General features: G+C 41.7%; 1 protein-coding gene across 3 annotated transcripts in view; it reads right to left on the bottom strand.

Annotated features, from left to right (window-relative positions):
* Window positions 1–200: 200 nt before the first annotated feature.
* DCAF12 (DDB1 and CUL4 associated factor 12) overlaps window positions 201–19922 on the bottom strand; it is a 37904-nt gene continuing 18182 nt past the window's right edge. For all 3 annotated transcript variants that reach the window (XM_084629330.1, XM_084629328.1, XM_084629329.1), the window contains 5 exons: window positions 13520–13713; window positions 12409–12474; window positions 8642–8804; window positions 2720–2904; window positions 201–784 (listed from right to left, as the gene is read on the bottom strand). In XM_084629330.1, coding sequence (XP_084485456.1) covers window positions 626–784; window positions 2720–2904; window positions 8642–8804; window positions 12409–12474; window positions 13520–13713 — 767 coding nt within the window. In that variant the 3' untranslated portion in view covers window positions 201–625. The remainder of the gene's footprint in view (window positions 785–2719; window positions 2905–8641; window positions 8805–12408; window positions 12475–13519; window positions 13714–19922) is intronic.

Raw genomic sequence — 19922 nt, 5'->3', positions numbered from 1 at the left:
GATGCCAGGCTTGGCGTCTTTGCTACACTCTGGGCTAGAGAAGATGTTCCTGGTGGTACTCTGTCCCTGGGTTCCAACAAGTTTGGTTTCAATTTACTTTCCTTTATGTGTCATTAGACTTGTACTTAAAAAATAAAATAAAATAAAATAAAATAAAATCAAGCCAGGCCTGAGCCAGGCTCTGCAGATAAAGTAGTAGCTTATCTCATAAATATTTTTAATATTTTTAATTACAAGTAGTCCTCACTCCAGATAATGTAACCGACACAAAGTACCTGCATACACACAGCCCCTTGACTTTCACAGAAAGCCTGGCAGCAACCACTCTAAAAAAGGAATCCTACCTCACAGCAAAGTAGGGGGCATATGGCTGTAGTTAGCCTATACAGGGAAGAGTCATTTGGAGTAAATACAATAAAAAGGGATTTAAAAAACCCTTCATATAAAGGATCAAGGAAGTTAAAGCAAAATCTGGTTCAAAAAAAGATGTACAAAACTGTTGAAGACCAACAGAAAACTCTGCCAAAAATAACTTGCATTTAAACCAGAAAACAATGTCATCACACAATTTCTTTGTTTAAAAAGGAAAGACAAAGTAAAGATGGGCATTTGGGAAGAGTTCTCATTAGCTCCAGAGACCAGCATAATTCCCGTGGAGTCCTGATGGAAGGGGGCCTCCTGCCACAAAGAGTTTCGTTCCAGACGAGTCGTAGCAGTGGGTGTAAACAGCATTTGCGAAGAAGTTAATGTCAGAAAAGTAATTCCTCCAGGTTTCATCATGATTCTGTTAAAGGAAAGTTCAGATCAGTATCACTGCAAAATTAGCAAAAGACAAGAGCTTGTTTCACAAATGCAAAATTTAGTCTCCATAGCCTGAAAAGGGGCTTTCTGCATTAATGATCCCTGGGGTTTATGCGGATAGGCTAGAACTGGAAGATACCAGGGACATCCTGCAGTGTGTTTGATGGCCCAAATTTCCTCAGAAAGAACACTGGGGGGAGGGGAGGAAAATAAGGTTGGAAATCTCATTTATAATCACGCAGACTTAATTATTTAATAACTAGAACTGAGAGAGTCATTACTTTGTACAGAATAATTTATATTATGGTAGCACCTAGGAACCTCAATCAAGGATCAGGGTTCCCCTCTTCCCATACTGATGATGGTCCCCACCCCTGCACAGTCTGAAAAGGGTAGATGTACTAATCAAACAGGAGCGAGTCTGAAAAACCTATACAATTCCACCAATACAGTGTATTTCTGATCTCCTAAATCAACAGGTTAGATGCACATTCTATTAAGCAACAGCATAGCAGGGTGTACGCAGTGTGTATGCTGAATGTAAGGGTATAACACAGAGTATATCATCTTATTTGACAAGTATAAAATAGAGATAGCATTTTTTCCAAAGCAGTAGTTTGTGTGTTGACTTGTTCCATTTTTTTTTTTATTTCAGCTCTTATCTTGATCCCTCCTGAATGCAGATATCTAATCTAGGCCTCCGGGACTAAGTTTTCTAGACCACAAACAAATAGCCTAAGTCTACTATGACTACATAAGATCTACTTTAATTGTGTGTAACTAACGTTACTGTACCAATGCTCAACATAGAGATCTATTTCTGAGATTTCAATGAGAACTACAAAATAGCAGAGTATGAAGTTTGTCCATTCAGCAGCAGTTATGCAAAAGTTTTGCTAGGAGAATATTTTGTCAAGATTGATTTCAGAGTAACAGCCGTGTTAGTCTGTATTCGCAAAAAGAAAAGGAGGACTTGTGGCACCTTAGAGACTAACCAATTTATTTGAGCATGAGCTTTCGTGAGCTACAGCTCACTTCATCGGATGCGTATCGTGGAAACTGTAGCAGACTTTATTTACACACAGAGAATATGAAACAATACCTCCTCCCACCCCACTGTCCTGCTGGTAATAGCAACAGAGTTGTCACTTTGGATGGGCTATAACCAGCAGGAGAGTGAATTTGTGTGTGGGTGGGTGGAGGGTGAGAAAACCTGGATTTGTGCTGGAAATGGCCCAACTTGATGATCACTTTAGATAAGCTATTACCAGCAGGACAGTGGGGTGGGAGGAGGTATCGTTTCATATTCTCTGTGTGTATATAATGTCTGCTGCAGTTTCCACGATATGAATCCGATGCAGTGAGCTGTAGCTCACGAAAGCTCATGCTCAAATAAATTGGTTAGTCTCTAAGGTGCCACAAGTACTCCTTTTCTTTATGTCAAGATTGAGTAATTCAGAACCGTCTCATCATATTTTGCTCAAGCTTTCATAAAAAGAGTACTTGTGACGGACAGTTACGAGCAACTGAAAAATAGGAGTTAGGCTGAAATCAAATGTTAATTCTTACTAGTATGCGCTATAATTGCTTTGCACCATCCTTTCCCTCTGCCTGGTCTAGCATTGTAAGTTCTTCAGGTTCTTAAAATGTATCTTATTTTAAAGAGCACTTAGATTTACAGTGCAATACAATACATTGAAAATATAAAGTGGCATTTGCTAAGAACTGCAACGAGTTAGAGAAATGTTCCCCACAGGTCGTTATTTCTGAGGAAAGGCTAAAGGGATTTCAGTCACTGAGTCAGTGTTTTCGTGAAGCGCATTTGACACGCATAGTTCCCAAAACTGTAGAATTAACTTGTCTTCAAACCCTGTAGCCTCCCTATATAGAAGAGCTTTAACAGCTGCAAGCTACTCACAAGCCAGCCTTTCCCGGTCGTCAACTTCAAAATTTCACTTCCTCCTAGTTTCTGTTTTTGTCCACGGCAGGTGTGATTGGGCTTTTCATCCAGGAACCTTTGGGCTCGGATGTCATAAAACAACAAGGAACCCTGCCCTGTTCCCACTGTTATAATGTGCTCATAAAAGCTCACTGACCGAATACCTGTCAAAGAAAAAGGAATGTTACAATCACATTTAAGAGGAGATGCATGTTCTGGCTATGCAGTGGTGGGTGCTGCTTTAGGGTTATTTTTTCTGTGTTACTAGAATGTATTAATAGGCAGATTATTTTGTTTCCCTTTAACTGTAAGACAGCACAAGTCAGTTCTATTTATGTTACAGAAATCACAGCTGCAATTGCAAATATCTTCCCCTCTCCCCACAAAGGATCTGATCCAGGTCCCATTATTTATATCAGAGTAGCGTGCCAAGGAGCCCCACTAACAGAGTTGTCTTGTGCCAGACAACATACAAACAGAACCAAAAGATGGGCCCTGCCCCCAAGGGCTTACAATCTAAGTAAAGACCTGAACTAGAGAGGTGGGTACAGACGGGGGGGAGCACAAGGAAACAATATGGAAAGACTTCCTTAATTTCAGTGGGAGCAGGAGCAGACCCATGACTACTTTGAGGGCTATCATATGCAGATGTACTAATCACTAGGAAGGAGACTGTCCTTTAAGACTCATCTCCCTGTGTTCCAAACATCACTTCAAAAATCTAGGTTTGTGCCCTGAACTAAGAGTCATTTAAACTGATCTGCTTTGGGGAGAGAGTTTACCCAAACAAAAGTACGTACCATTACTTTGTTATTAAGGTCCAGTCATCACTTCGCTATTTGCTATATAAAGAATTTGTTTTGTAGATCCACAAAGAAACCCAATAAATCAGTGAGGAACCAAAAACAGCTTCTGCCACCTTCTTAGTATGATACAAGAAGCTTATGAAGCATGCTACAGTTTGTTTAAAATAAGATAAAATTAAACATTCAAAATGGAAGTGAAAGTTGAGTGTAAATAATATGCCTGCTCCCATCCAGCTATGTCATTTTTACATGTTAGAAAGATTTGGGTTTGGCAATTCAGTGTGCAAGTAGGTTCGGACTCTGTATAAGGGAGCAGAGGCTAGCATAGTCAGTAAGAGATCGATCATTTGGGCTAGAAAAATAGCACTTATTTCTGTTACTCTGAAGCTGCTCTTCAAGAGCAATCCATCAGGGTGCTCACACAAGGGAGGTAGGGATGATGAATGCACACAGAGGACACATGGTCTCCAAACCAATTCCTGCATTTTATAGCTTTTATTAATAAAACTTTCAGAGTAACAGCCGTGTTAGTCTGTATTCACAAAAAGAAAAGGAGTACTTGTGGCACCTTAGAGACTAACCAATTTATTTGAGCATAAGCTTTCGTGAGCCACAGCTCACTTCATCGGATGCATACTGCGGAAAGTGTAGAAGATCTTTTTATACACACAAAGCATGAAAAAATACCTCCCCCCACTCCACTCTCCTGCTCGTAATAGCTTATCTAAAGTGACCACTCTCCTTACAATGTGCATGATAATCAAGGTCGGACATTTCCAGCACAAATCCAGGGTTTAACAAGAACGTCGGGGGTGGGGGTGGGTTTGGAAAAAACAAGGGGAAATAGGTTACCTTGCATAATGACTCAGCCACTCCCAGTCTCTATTCAAGCCTAAGTTAATTGTATCCAATTTGCAAATGAATACCAATTCAGCAGTCTCTCGCTGGAGTCTGGATTTGAAGTTTTTTTGTTGTAATATCGCAACTTTCATGTCTGTAATCGCATGACCAGAGAGATTGAAGTGTTCTCCGACTGGTTTATGAATGTTATAATTCTTGACATCTGATTTGTGTCCATTTATTCTTTTACTTAGAGACTGTCCAGTTTGACCAATGTACATGGCAGAGGGGTATTGCTGGCACATGATGGCATATATCACATTGGTGAATGTGCAGGTGTACGAGCCTCTGATAGTGTGGCTGATGTTATTAGGCCCTGTGATGGTGTCCCCTGAATAGATATGTGGGCACAGTTGGCAACGGGCTTTGTTGCAAGGATAGGTTCCTGGGTTAGTGGTTCTCTTGTGTGGTGTGTGGTTGCTGGTGAGTATTTGCTTCAGGTTGGGGGGCTGTCTGTAGGCAAGGACTGGCCTGTCTCCCAAGATTTGTGAGAGTGTTGGGTCATTCTTCAGGATAGGTTGTAGATCCTTAATAATGCATTGGAGGGGTTTTAGTTGGGGGCTGAAGGTGACGAATAGTGGTGTTCTGTTATTTTCTTTGTTAGGCCTGTCCTGTAGTAGGTGACTTCTGGGAACTCTTCTGGCTCTATCAATCTGTTTTTTCACTTCCGCAGGTGGGTATTGTAGTTGTAAGAAAGCTTGACAGATATCTTGTAGGGGTTTGTCTCTGTCTGAGGGGTTGGAGCAAATGCGGTTGTATCGTAGAGCTTGGCTGTAGACAATGGATCATGTGGTGTGGTCAGGGTGAAAGCTGGAGGCATGTAGGTAGGAATAGCGGTCAGTAGGTTTCCGGTATAGGGTGGTGTTTATGTGACCATCGTTTATTAGCACTGTAGTGTCCAGGAAGTGGATCTCTTGTGTGGACTGGACCAAGCTGAGGTTGATGGTGGGATGGAAATTGTTGAAATCATGGTGGAATTCCTCAAGGGCTTCTTTTCCATGGGTCCAGATGATGAAGATGTCATCAATATAGCACAAGTAGAGTAGGAGCATTAGGGGACGAGAGCTGAGGAAGCGTTGTTCTAAGTCAGCCATAAAAATGTTGGCATACTGTGGGGCCATGTGGGTACCCATAGCAGTGCCGCTGATTTGAAGGTATACATTGTCCCCAAATGTAAAATAGTTATGGGTAAGGACAAAGTCACAAAGTTCAGCCACCAGGTTAACCATGACATTAATTGGGGATAGTGTTCTTGACGGCTTGTAGTCCATCTTTGTGTGGAATGTTGGTGTAGAGGGCTTCTACATCCATAGTGGCCAGGATGGTGTTATCATGAAGATCACCGATGGATTGTAGTTTCCTCAGGAAGTCAGTGGTGTCTCGAAGGTAGCTGGGAGTGCTGGTAGCGTAGGGCCTGAGGAGGGAGTCTACATAGCCAGACAATCCTGCTGTCAGGGTGCCAATGCCTGAGATGATAGGGCGCCCAGGATTTCCAGGTTTATGGATCTTGGGTAGTAGATAGAATATCCCAGGTCGGAGTTCCAGGGGTGTCTCTGTGTGGATTTGATCTTGTGCTTTTTCAGGGAGTTTGAGCAAATGCTGTAGTTTCTTTTGAATCATAGAATATCAGGGTTGGAAGGGACCTCAGGAGGTCATCTAGTCCAACCCCCTGCTCAAAAGCAGGACCAATCCCCAATTAAATCATCCCAGCCAGGGCTTTGTCAAGCCTGACCTTAAAAACTTCTAAGGAAGGAGATTCCACCACCTCCCTAGGCAACGCATTCCAGTGTTTCACCACCCTCCTAGTGAAAAAGTTTTTCCTAATATCCAACCTAAACCTCCCCCACTGCAACTTGAGACCATTACTCCTTGTCCTGTCCTCTTCCACCACTGAGAATAGTCTAGAACCATCCTCTCTGGAACCACCTCTCAGGTAGTTGAAAGCAGCTATCAAATCCCCCCTCATTCTTCTCTTCTGCAGACTAAACAATCCCAGTTCCCTCAGCCTCTCCTCATAAGTCATATGTTCCAGACCCCTAATCATTTTTGTTGCCCTTCGCTGGACTCTTTCCAATTTATCCACATCCTTCTTGTAGTGTGGGGCCCAAAACTGGACACAGTACTCCAGATGAGGCCTCACCAATGTCGAATAGAGGGGGACGATCACGTCCCTCGATCTGCTCGCTATGCCCCTACTTATACATCCCAAAATGCCATTGGCTTTCTTGGCAACAAGGGCACACTGCTGACTCATATCCAGCTTCTCGTCCACTGTCACCCCTAGGTCCTTTTCCGCAGAACTGCTGCCTAGCCATTCGGTCCCTAGTCTGTAGCTGTGCATTGGGTTCTTCCGTCCTAAGTGCAGGACCCTGCACTTATCCTTATTGAACCTCATCAGATTTCTTTTGGCCCAATCCTCCAATTTGTCTAGGTCCCTCTGTATCCTATCCCTGCCCTCCAGCATATCTACCACCTCTCCCAGTTTAGTATCATCCGCAAATTTGCTGAGAGTGCAATCTACACCATCCTCCAGATCATTTATGAAGATATTGAACAAAACCGGCCCCAGGACCGACCCCTGGGGCACTCCACTTGACACCGGCTGCCAACTAGACATGGAGCCATTGATCACTACTCGTAACTCTTTTTGGTAACTCTCAGTGGGATCAGAGGGTAATGGCTTGTAGAAAGTGGTGTTGGAGAGCTGCCGAGCCGTCTCTTGTTCATATTCCAACCTATTCATGATGACAACAGCACCTCCTATGTCAGCCTTTTTGATTATGATGTCAGAGTTGTTTCTGAGGCTGTGGATGGCATTGTGTTCCGCACGGCTGAGGTTATGGGGCAAGCGATGCTGCTTCTCTACAATTTCAGCCTGTGCACGTCGGCAGAAGCACTCTATGTAGAAGTCCAGTCTGCTGTCTCGACCTTCAGGAGGAGCTATTACCAACAGGAGAGTGGGTTTGTGCGGGGGGTGGGGGTGGGGAGAGAAAACCTGGATTTGTGCTGGAAATGGCCCAACTTGATTATCATATACATTGTAAGGAGAGTGATCACTTTAGATAAGCTATTACCAGCAGGAGAGTGGGGTGGGGGGAGGTATTTTTTCATGCTGTGTGTGTATAAAAAGATCTACACTTTCCACAGTATGCATCCGATGAAGTGAGCTGTAGCTCACGAAAGCTTATGCTCAAATAAATTGGTTAGTCTAAGGTGCCAAAAGTACTCCTTTTCTTTTTAAGGAAACTTTGGATCCTTCTCTAACAACATAATTAGTACCTCACTGATTCTCCCAGTTAATCAGGAGGATGTTTTAGAGCACCCTTTGGAAAATGGCACTTCAAATTGGTTCATAAGGGGAACATTCAGCAGCAAAGAGCTGATGGCCAATATTTTCACGCCCAGGTGCTTAAAATTAAACCCATAGTTAGTGTAGGATTCAACTCAATAAAAATGGCCCATTTTCAAAGGTGTTAGGCATCCACAAACCCACTGAAATCAATTGGTGCTACAGATGTTTAGCAACTTTGAAAATAAGGCTGCTTATCCAGGTGCCTGAATATAGATTTAGGCATTAACTTTCAAACCTGGGTACCTAAAGTTCACTGTGTATAACCCAAAGCAGTACAGAAGTTTACAGTTAGACTATTTACATTTGGCTCAATTTAAATTTTGTAAGAACAAGATTTTACAAAATTTTAAACCCTAGAAATGTTTCCTTCATGGTTTTAAAATTCTAAAAAAACATTCTCTTGCAGAGTTGGAACTCAGTAATGTAGTACAGGGCATGAAGGTGACTAAATAGTTATCATTCCCAGCACACACAAATGCAAGAAGTAAACAGAGTACCAACAGTTACTGAAAATCATATTTGTAATCTACTGCATTATTATTATTAAGTAGTTTACAACATATACTCTGAAGCGATAGCATCCCTCTAAGCGTGACAAGAGAGAAATTTTAATTAGATCTGATTAAAGAGCTAGGTGATTGCCTGGCTTCAGAGACACTGTTTTAATCTGTTTTGTGTGGGGAGTATTAGTGCAAAGGTTAAGTTTACATATACTACTACTGATCTGGGAAGTTCACAGGAAAAGCCTTGATATTTACTAGCCTACTGTATTTTATTGCAGCCCTGACTGTTACCTTTTTGGAAACATCAACAATTTGATACTTCACTTTGAAGTTTCCTTACCACTGCCTCGTTCTCTGGAACAGACGGATTTAACATTGTGGGAAGGTTGCCTTGGATCCAGAAAGGAGACATGTGCCTGAGATCCTACTGCATACACTGACCACTCCTGACCATAGGCCAGACACACATTCTCCCTGCAGTAGGGCAACTTGGTGGAAAGTAGCTGGAAATAAATGGAGAGAGAAGTTAACTAAAAAATGTGTGGGGGAAGAGGGATGCAAGTGACTGAATAAAATCTAAACATCCTTGAAGCCATATTTCATAGAATATCAGGGTTGGAAGGGACCCCAGAAGGTCATCTAGTCCAACCCCCTGCTCGAAGCAGGACCAATTCCCAGTTAAATCATCCCAGCCAGGGCTTTGTCAAGCCTGACCTTAAAAACCTCTAAGGAAGGAGATTCTACCACCTCCCTAGGTAACGCATTCCAATGTTTCACCACCCTCATAGTGAAAAAGTTTTTCCTAATATCCAATCTAAACCTCCCCCACTGCAACTTGAGATCATTACTCCTCGTTCTGTCATCTGCTACCATTGAGAACAGTCTAGAGCCATCCTCTCTGGAACCCCCTTTCAGGTAGTTGAAAGCAGCTATCAAATCCCCCCTCATTCTTCTCTTCTGCAGACTAAACAATCCCAGCTCCCTCAGCCTCTCCTCATAAGTCATGTGTTCCAGACCCCTAATCATTTTTGTTGCCCTTCGCTGGACTCTCTCCAAGTTATCCACATCCTTCTTTTAGTGTGGGGCCCAAAACTGGACACAGTACTCCAGATGAGGCCTCACCAATGTCGAATAGAGGGGAACGATCACGTCCCTCGATCTGCTCGCTATGCCCCTACTTATACATCCCAAAATGCCATTGGCCTTCTTGGCAACAAGGGCACACTGCTGACTCATATTCAGCTTCTCATCCACTGTCACCCCCAGGTCCTTTTCCGCAGAACTGCTGCCTAGCTATTCGGCTCCTAGTCTGTAGCGGTGCATTGGGTTCTTCCGTCCTAAGTGCAGGACCCTGCACTTATCCTTATTGAACCTCATCAGATTTCTTTTGGCCGAATCCTCCAATTTGTCTAGGTCCTTCTGTATCCTATCCCTCCCCTCCAGCGTATCTACCACTCCTCCCAGTTTAGTATCATCCGCAAATTTGCTGAGAGTGCAATCCACACCATCCTCCAGATCATTTATGAAGATATTGAACAAAACCGGCCCCAGGACCGACCCCTGGGGCACTCCACTTGATACCGGCTGCCAACTAGACATGGAGCCATTGATCACTACCCGTTGAGCCCGACAATCTAGCCAGCTTTCTACCCACCTTATAGTGCATTCATCGAGCCCATACTTCCTTAACTTGCTGACAAGAATACTGTGGGAGACCGTGTCAAAAGCTTTGCTAAAGTCAAGAAACAATACATCCACTGCTTTCCCTTCATCCACAGAACCAGTAATCTCATCATAAAAGGCGATTAGATTAGTCAGGCATGACCTTCCCTTGGTGAATCTATGCTGGCTGTTCCTGATCACTTTCCTCTCATGCAAGTGCTTCAGGATTGATTCTTTGAGGACCTGCTCCATGATTTTTCCAGGGACTGAGGTGAGGCTGACTGGCCTGTAGTTCTCAGGATCCTCCTTCTTCCCTTTTTTAAAGATTGGCAGTACATTAGCCTTTTTCCAGTCATCCGGGACTTCCCCCGTTCGCCACGAGTTTTCAAAGATAATGGCCAATGGCTCTGCAATCACAGCCGCCAATTCCTTCAGCACTCTCGGATGCAACTCGTCCGGCCCCATGGACTTGTGCACGTCCAGCTTTTCTAAATAGTCCCTAACCACCTCTATCTCCACAAAGGGCTGGCCATCTCTTCCCCATTTTGTGATGCCCAGCGCAGCAGTCTGGGAGCTGACCTTGTTAGTGAAAACAGAGGCAAAAAAAGCATTGAGTACATTAGCTTTTTCCACATCCTCTGTCACTAGGTTGCCTCCCTCATTCAGTAAGGGGCCCACACTTTCCTTGGCTTTCTTCTTGTTGCCAACATACCTGAAGAAACCCTTCTTGTTACTCTTAACATCTCTCGCTAGCTGCAGCTCCAGGTGCGATTTGGCCCTCCTGATATCATTCCTACATGCCCGAGCAATATTTTTATACTCTTCCCTGGCCATATGTCCAACCTTCCACTTCTTGTAAGCTTCTTTTTTATGTTTAAGATCCGCTAGGATTTCACCATTAAGCCAAGCTGGTCGCCTGCCATATTTACTATTCTTTCGACTCATCGGGATGGTTTGTCCCTGTAACCTCAACAGGGATTCCTTGAAATACAGCCAGCTCTCCTGGACTCCTTTCCCCTTCAAGTTAGTCCCCCAGGGGATCCTGGCCATCCATTTCCTGAGGGAGTCGAAGTCTGCTTTCCTGAAGTCCAGGGTCCGTATCCTGCTGCTTACCTTTCTTCCCTGCGTCAGGATCCTGAACTCAACCAACTCATGGTCACTGCCTCCCAGATTCCCATCCACTTTTGCTTCCCCCACTAATTCTACCCGGTTTGTGAGCAGCAGGTCAAGAAAAGCGCGCCCCCTAGTTGGCTCCTCTAGCACTTGCGCCAGGAAATTGTCCCCTACGCTTTCCAAAAACTTCCTGGATTGTCTATGCACTGCTGTATTGCTCTCCCAGCAGATATCAGGAAAATTAAAGTCACCCATGAGAATCAGGGCATGCGATCTAGTAGTTTCCGTGAGCTGCCGGAAGAAAGCCTCATCTACCTCATCCCCCCTGGTCCGGTGGTCTATAGCAGACTCCCACCACTACATCACTCTTGTTGCACACACTTCTAAACTTAATCCAGAGACACTCAGGTTTTTCTACAGTTTCGTATTTGAGGGAACTAGATTCAAGCAGTAACATGGACTTGGAAACTCTTCTGGAAGAAGGTAACTATTTGATCTATAGGGCAAAGACTTGAAGGGGAGAGGCAAGGAGAGAAGGTAATGCCACTGAGTGGAGAAAAGCTGGAATTGCAGCTCTTGGAGAGCGGGGAAGGGAGGGAGACAGGCATTTAGACCTTGCCTACATGTAGAAATTGTACTGGTTTAGCTAAAGACTGTTTTTAAACTGACTTAGTTAAACTGGTACAATTCCCTGTGTAGACACTCTTGCTTCAACTTTGTTTAAATCTGTTGCTTATTAACTTAACCTAAATTGAAGTACGCCTAGTTTAAACCAAACCAAGCATCAACAGCAGTTTGCACCAGTCTAAACCAGTTTGAAAGTACATCTTACCGCCATGCCTCCACTACAGAGTCTATTTTGGCATAGCCCCTTATTGCAGATGCAGTGTACACCGGCAGAAGAGTTCAGCCAGCACGGTAATACCACCTCCCTGAACAACATTAGCAACAACGTAAACAACATTTAAGTTTTAAATGTAGATCTGGTTTAACTTAGGCCTGGGCAACTTCCTCATATTGATAAACCCTTAGTATAACTAACATTAGAACAAGACAAGTAAAAGCTCCTAATTTGTCCAAGATTGGTAAGAAATTAGGAGCTTCCCCCCCTCAAAAGGAAATAAGTAGTCACCTGTCCAGTGCTCTAACTTCATAAACCTTGCCTCTGCTATGAAACTTTTCAACCTTTAAATCAAGGTTTTGGGCAAGTGTCTTACAGACACTGCTGGAGTCTATTCAGACACATTCTAGGGAAACTGACTTAGAGTAGGAAGCAGCCTTAACTGATAGGTTAACTATTAAAATTTAGCATAAATACACGAGAGAGGCAACCTTTGATAGCGTGTGCTCTGCTTTCCAAAGATGAAAGTACCCATCCAGGGACACAGCTCCTAGCTCCTAGGAGAAGAAAAACAGTTAGCTTCCAGATGATACATCTCCTTACAAATAAATTTCAATAAAAAGCAGCTGTTTAAAGGCTACTTTAGTGACTTGAGTTGAACATATAAATGAATGCTACCTGGAACGGTTGATGAATTTGTACAAGATAAGTCTTAACTGCACGTTGATTTCAGTGGAACACAAGAGCACAAAAGGTACAGTGGGGAAGGACCAGAAGTGAACTGGAAAGCCTACAACCAAACGGTAGCTTAGCCAATGTAAGAACTTTGTTCGATCAAGTGACCAACCCTTAGTAAATGCACTACAAGTTAGCATTAGCAATTCTCAGCACCAGCACCTAAAGCAATATGGGACAATAAATATTAAGTAAGATTGCATGTATGCATTTTCACAAAAACTGCTGCATTACAGAGAGAGTCTTTTAGAAGCTATCTCCTCCTCCCTAACAATTGGTATCAATTAGTTTGCAAGATCCAGTTTCACATTTTTACAGTTTGACAAATACCAAAAACAAGCTCTGCCAACAAAAAATGTTGAGTTGTCTAATGTTATATCTTCGGAGTCAAATCAGTTGAATGCTCATTAGCTGGCCACTGGCAGACATGCACTGATCAATAACAACACTACTGACAGGCACATGGTGAGGGAATTTATACACCAGTTAAGAGTGGGGAAAGGATTACCACCAGTGAGCATGGTCCAAACTGGTCTAGTATTTTGCCTATTGTATTTATTGTATAGACACATTCCATAGGCCAAAGAGCTTAAAATCAGAAAACCCACAGGAAAACTCTTCCTTCCAGAAGTAAATTTTATGTTTGCTCCAGTCCCTATCTGTTTGTTAATGGCAGAGACAAAAGAAGCAGACAAAGAACAGTATCAGAGAAGGGGAAGACAAAAGAATCAGCAAGCAAAACATATCGCAAATGCAGGTTTGCTGTTAATTTACTAAAGTGATTCCAGTCGAATTTTGTATCCAATTTTACAAACTGAAAGGTTGCAATTTTTCACTCCTCAGGTTCCCTGTTTCTATCTTACTGACCTTGTTCTTATTGTTGAATGCCAGTGCTCGGACTTTACAGTTATCTGGATTGGTGTTCTCCTTGGGGATATCTTTCAGTGCCCTGTGTGTTATGTGAGCATAGACAGGGACTCGAGAGAGGTTGTGCCTGGCATCGCTTTTAGTCAGCACATCCTCTGTCACCTCCCAGAGACCCATCGAGCCATCCCGGGAACCTGAATAGAAAGGACATAGCAGCATGTGTTAGGCACACAAAATCTCCCTGTTGAAGATGGAACTTCAGTCAAGCAAATAAGACGTGGCCCTAACAAGGGAACAATAAAGTGCTGTTAGTTTAATCTAGCTGAACACATTGTTGGTCCGTAAGTATTAATAAAGACTAATAAAAGTATGATATTTGAAAGCATTCAAATTTAGACAGATAATTGGGCTCATTAAAACTTGCCAATGGCTACATACATTTTAAAGCACCTAAGTCAATCGAGCTATTCTGAGATCTACGAGCAGTAAACAGGAGCATCAAACTGGAGCTATCATCTTCAGAGAACACACACACAACTAGCAGCCACTTAGAGGTGACTGGAACAGCAAGGTCTAGCCTACCTAGTTGCACTGGTTTAACTAAAGGTGCATTTTCAAATTGGGTTAATTAAACCAGTGGAAAAACCCTGGATGAACACTCAAGTAGGTTTAAACTTGGCTTTCATTGGTTTAACTTGCAGTGTATTTACAGGTGCAAACTAAACAAACATCAGTTTTAAACAAACATAAGTGTTTAAAACAATGCAAGCCACTGTTTGACTAAACCTGTTTTTAAACTAATTTTGGTTAAACCAGTGCATCTTGTGTGTTTAGACAGCCCTGAACGTGTCCAGGAACTCAGATGGCAAGAGACTGAGCAAGCAGAATCTTCAGACGAGCAACTATTTTATTTCTCTCTATTGGGTCTGCAGACACCAGTCAGCAAGAGCATCCTTCCTATGGTCTCTGATGACACTAGACAAGAGTGGATAAAATCAGGTTTTTTTTAAATTACAAAAAAATCCATTTTGTAAAAAAATTTTATTTAAATTATATCAAGTTTTTCTTTTAAAAAACTAACCTGCTTAAAATGAAGTCTGAATTTAATACAAAATATGTTAAGGCCTAAATTTATTACAATCTCTTAAAACATTTTTAAAAAAGTGCTGAATCCATGAACCTCTATCAAAAAATTGCAGTTAAATGCTGCTTTCCTGTACAGAAAAAGAATCAGGGAAAAAACACCTAACTTTTGAGGTCAAGCTTTATAAATAGGGCACAATAAATCATATACTGTATTAGGAGTTTGATCCTGTGTGTGACACAGGGGCTGTGCCACTCGGTGCCAGAGAGTGGCAAAGTCATCACAGGTGTTGGGACCCAGCCTAGGGCTCCAGGAGACACCATCAGATATCTCAACATGATCATCGCCTGAGCTCATCAGGGTGGTGCCATATTCCTATTTTACAGCTTCTCCCCTATCTGAGGTAAGATTGGCTGAGTTCTCAAATTATGAATATCTATGACTCCACCCACCATGGAAACTTTCTCTCCAGCTCTTGGAAAAACCCTGATCTGCCCACTAACTACCACGCCCTTGCCTTCTTGGCACATCAAGTAAATGGCCTTGTCCTGTCTCCTTGCCCTGTCTCCTTGCACTACAAGCAAACAGAAATTCATTAATTTCTCGACTGCTTCCCTCAGCTTCTAAACAAATAAAATACTGCAGTACAAAAGGCGTGTGGGTTACTCAAGCAGAAATCTTAGTTTGTTGTTGTTTTGTATTTCTGAGGGCAATGCAGGGGGAGGAGAGGGGAAGGGAGTTATGTAACAAGGAAGGAGGACGAGAGTACACAACCAGAAAGGAGCAACAATGGCGTCAAAGCAAGACACCGTGGGAAGAAGGGACAACATTCTTCAGAGTGCAGCCTGTAGCACTGATTTCAACATCTGGGAACTGGAGAAAAACTGCCATGGCGGCAGTAAAACAGACTCCGTATAGGAATATTTTTCAATAAATTCCTGTACCTCTGAGTAAAAAAGGAACACATGCCAAATGTAAACAATGCAAGGAAGAGATGCAAGGCCTGATTGTTAGAATGAAACCTTATGAAAAATGCTCCTCAAAAGGCAATGACTGAAAGTGATATGGACATGTCTGAATATGGATCAGCTGGGCAGTAAACTTATTTTGACACCATTCTTACGGACTGTCTACCATGCTAATAAAGGATAAGACTGATTATTGCCATGTATGTGTGTTTTGGGTGGACTACTGATGAATTTCAAAACATAACTGTATGTTAATTTGTTGTGGGAATATTTATCAATTACGTTTTTACTATTAACGTATTAACGTGTTTTTACTATTAACTATTAACTGGGGGGGAGGGATAGCTCAGTGGTTTGAGCATTGGCCTGCTAAACCCAGGGTTGTGAGTTCAATCCTTGAGGGGGCCATTTAGGGATCTGGGGCAACAATTGGGGATTGGTCCTGCTTTGAGCAGGGGGTTGGACTAGATGACCTCCTGAGGTCCCTTCCAACCCTGATATTCTATGATTCTATGATTATTGCTGGACTTTAGAGATGATTTTAATTGCTCAATATAATCAAACATCCTAGGTGAAGATTTCCTTTTTAAAAGTTTTATTAGGCATGTATGAATTTTAATATTTAAAAAGTTTTTCAAGCTGTTTGGTATATTGCTAGAAATAACTTACTATTTAATTAATTTTCCCTACAAAACTGGGTTTAGAATAAATTATATAATTTCAACAGTGGTACAAAGAGCCGCAGTAGGAGGAATCTTTCATTTACAACCTTTTTAATTTTTTTTTTTTAAGGTAGCTGAGTAACACTCAGTGAGAGTGTAACTTGTGTTTACCATTTGGTTTTAGGGTCCAGCTTAGACATTAAAGGTTATGGATGTCCATCGTCTGCAATGTCTGCAACTTCAGAGTCAACTGCTGGTGTCACCGGCAGTGCTGCAACTCAGCTACATCACACAGTAAGTCACCTGTATCAGAAAGACTTTTTTCATCATCCAGAAAAGCTTATGGATGAGTTTGTGATCAGGACCAGCCAAACTCCATAGGTGAAAAAGTTGCTCAGTTATTTATGCTGAAGAAGATACTGCTGTGACTTGGGCATCTAATAATCATCCATCAATAATGAGAGACAAGGTAGGGACGAAATATCTTTTATTAGACCAACTTCTATTCATGGGAGAGACAAGCTCTGCGTGGCTTGAAAGCTTGTTTCTCTCTCTCTCCAACAGAAGCTGGTCCAATAAAAGCTACTACTTCATCTACCTTGTCTCTCTAATATCTTGGGACCAACACGGCTACAACTAAAATAATGTCAGAGTGGGAGGTGAACCATTCAAAGCAGTACTTGTTTGCTGATGTTTTAAATAAAGTCACACCACTGAGCTGGTAGAAGTCACTAGCTAAGCACCAGAGTTTGTTGAAGTGCTATAGACTGGCTTTCAGCAGCAGTAGCTCCTCTGCAGGCACAGAAAGTCCAAATGAAGAAAATATTCTAATTCATTCAAAATTGAGAAATTGACCAGGAAGTGAAAAAGCAGGAAAACTTGTCTCTCTCTTCCAGTCTATGAATCAGAACAAGGGATGAGATGTACTAATTTTAAAAGTTTGAATGACAGCTTAAATAATTTAAGAGACTGTTGTCTCGTGTTCAAGAGACTTAGGTGAGTAGAAACTTAAGCTCCAGTCACTTTCACTTAGTGAAATTTGAAAATTTTTCAAGGTGACCTGAAGAAATCAGTTTAATTCACTGACTATAGTTAATCCCTCAGTTTCTTTAGCTGTAAATGTGGAACATGTTTTGATAAGAGAAGTTTAGGTATCCAGAACATTTAAGATATTTTTATGGAACAAAACAAAGTTATATATGCTGTTGTGTTTAAATTCCAGATATCATCCTAATGCAATTTGACATAAATCAAGAAGTTAATTACCTAATAAATAGACAATATATGATCCACCATTTCTAACATAGTAAAAATGTACAATTAATAAAAATCTGAAAATATTCAGCTATACAATTGCATAAGTAAATGTATTACATTATAGTGCACCCTCCTAAGTTGCAAAAAGATATACCAAATTAGCATAAAGGCTCTACTGACTTGGAAATTAACATGTTTTAATGATTATGCCAACCAGTAAGAATGCACCTTTCTTTAGAAAACAAGTACAAATGGAAAAATTTATTAAAACTGATGATTTAAATACAGGCTTTCCACTTGATAATTTAAATCATCATTTAAAACAGTTGATTTAAATTAGTCCAAGCTGACACTAGAGGAGCACAGTGAGTACAGGTCTGGAAGCAAGGAACAGAGTTCTTATTCCCAGCCCTGAGACCCAATCCCTCTGGACCTTGGACAACTCGCTTCCATCTGTGCTTCCACTTCTTTGCCTATACAATATGTATAATAACTCCTGCACAGTGTTCATGTGTAAGACACTGTAAATTTTAAAGAAAATTCATAACAGCATTAATTGCAAAGTATGGAATTTCAGAGTTTGCATGGAATTAAGTTTACAAGTAAATACAATAAAATACATTCCATCGTTAAAATTGACTAAGTATTTTTTGTATTATGAAATTGCAGATATTTTCCTTTTTTAAAAAAACGTCAAAGATCACAGTTGGGGGAGCAGAAGGGAGTGTATTTTCGTGATTTCTATGCCCTCTGTTCATGTGTGTCTCCTTTGAAGCTTAAAAGAGCAAGTAAGGATCAGTATCCCTTGAAATTGTAGCCTTGAAATTGAAGCCTAACACTTCCTTTTTTATATTTAAAGCATAAAATGGATTCTGAGTCATCTGGACATGGCAGTATCCTCGCAAGACATCAATGGCTTAACATATTTTGTCTTTTACCGTCAAATAAATCCCATCAGCTCCCACTAATGCTCATTACTGACCATCACAGTGAAGGGCTTCCCAATAACATTTTATGATACAAGTGTTCTACCACTCAATTAATTTCTATGATCATGGCTTTTAAATGGAGCATAATCTTACTTGTTATGGAGATTTAAAATTCAATAGCACCCCCATTAATTTCTAAACACCCTGATATGCTTTATAAAGAAGCTGTTCTTTTTATTATTGCAAACAGAGAAACATGTCACTGTATCTTGTTAAACTGTTTAGCCCTGAAGCTAAGGGGAGAATTCCATTTGTCACCCTAGGCTTATAAATATCATCTAGAGAATTATTCATCCTATCAGAAGCTCTTACCAAGGAAGAGCCTATTGTTCACCTATAATGAGAGACTTATTCTTCCTTCAAAGCTGCTTTAGGTCAAAAGAGATTTAGTTTTATGTCTATGAACTCCTTGAATAAGACACTCTACACACTTGGGTGGAGGTTGATCCTTGTATCTATCTAAACATTAGCAAAAACAAGTGACACAGAAAGTCAACCTTCCAGCCCTCTCTGGAGCAGGATACAAAAAGGCCTCCCCTGAGTCTTCACATGAGACATCAGAGGCTGGCAGGCCTCTAATCCCAAACTAGGGGAAGTGGCTAGCAACCTGACCTGACGTGGGACCAGTAGCTCCTTTCGCTGAGAGGGAAAGATGTTTAACCTGCCTCCCAGAAGGTGGTGTGAAATTTTGCCTTCATTTTTTTGACCTACATAGAGGCATGTGGTAACTCCTCCCCCAACTTTATTTCAAATATTTCTGCTTCTTGACTTTAATGGCAAAATATGATTAGTGTCATATTTGTAGGGTTTATTAATTCTCCTTCTGCATCGTTTTGTCCTTGGCATTTTCTGCACCAGGACCCACAGGTAAACAAGCTCTCCAGAACATACTTGGCAAGCTGACTAAAATTTTAAATACAGTACTTATGCTCGGATTTGTTGCCTTAGTGACATGTCCAGACAGCAGAACCTGCGTGTTACAGAGACACATGCCAAAGAGCCAAACTGAAGCGTCACATGGTGTAAGTGATGTGACCGGCTCTCTTCCCCTGAATGCACAACGATGAAGCTACGTGGGTGGGTAAAACAATCATGGGTAAAACAATCATGTACTAGGTTTCTTATTGCTCTGCTGTTCCCTTCTCTCTCTCCACCAAGCGTTCTCAGTAATATCTGTTTTTTTCTCCAACTTTACTAGCTTGTGTTTCTTGAGACACTTCCCATTGTGTGAACACTCTCCTCTCCCCTTCTCCCTCCCCCGCAATCTAGGCTCATTGAAGGCTGAGACCAATAGTAAAGGAAAGCTATAATCAGCTAGAAAGAAGTGTGAAAGCAGGACCAGTCCCTCTGCAAGACCAACGCAGTTCAGAGTTGACCAAAGATTGAAAATAAGCAGCTTTAAAAAGCACCACTGAGGCTGCAGGTGGTTTCGGGTGGAGCTGC

Source organism: Lepidochelys olivacea (genome assembly GCF_965140295.1).
Source record: "Lepidochelys olivacea isolate rLepOli2 genome assembly, chromosome: 5".
In the NCBI taxonomy this organism is placed as follows: domain Eukaryota; kingdom Metazoa; phylum Chordata; order Testudines; family Cheloniidae; genus Lepidochelys; species Lepidochelys olivacea.
This window is presented reverse-complemented; position numbering and strand designations above follow the sequence as displayed.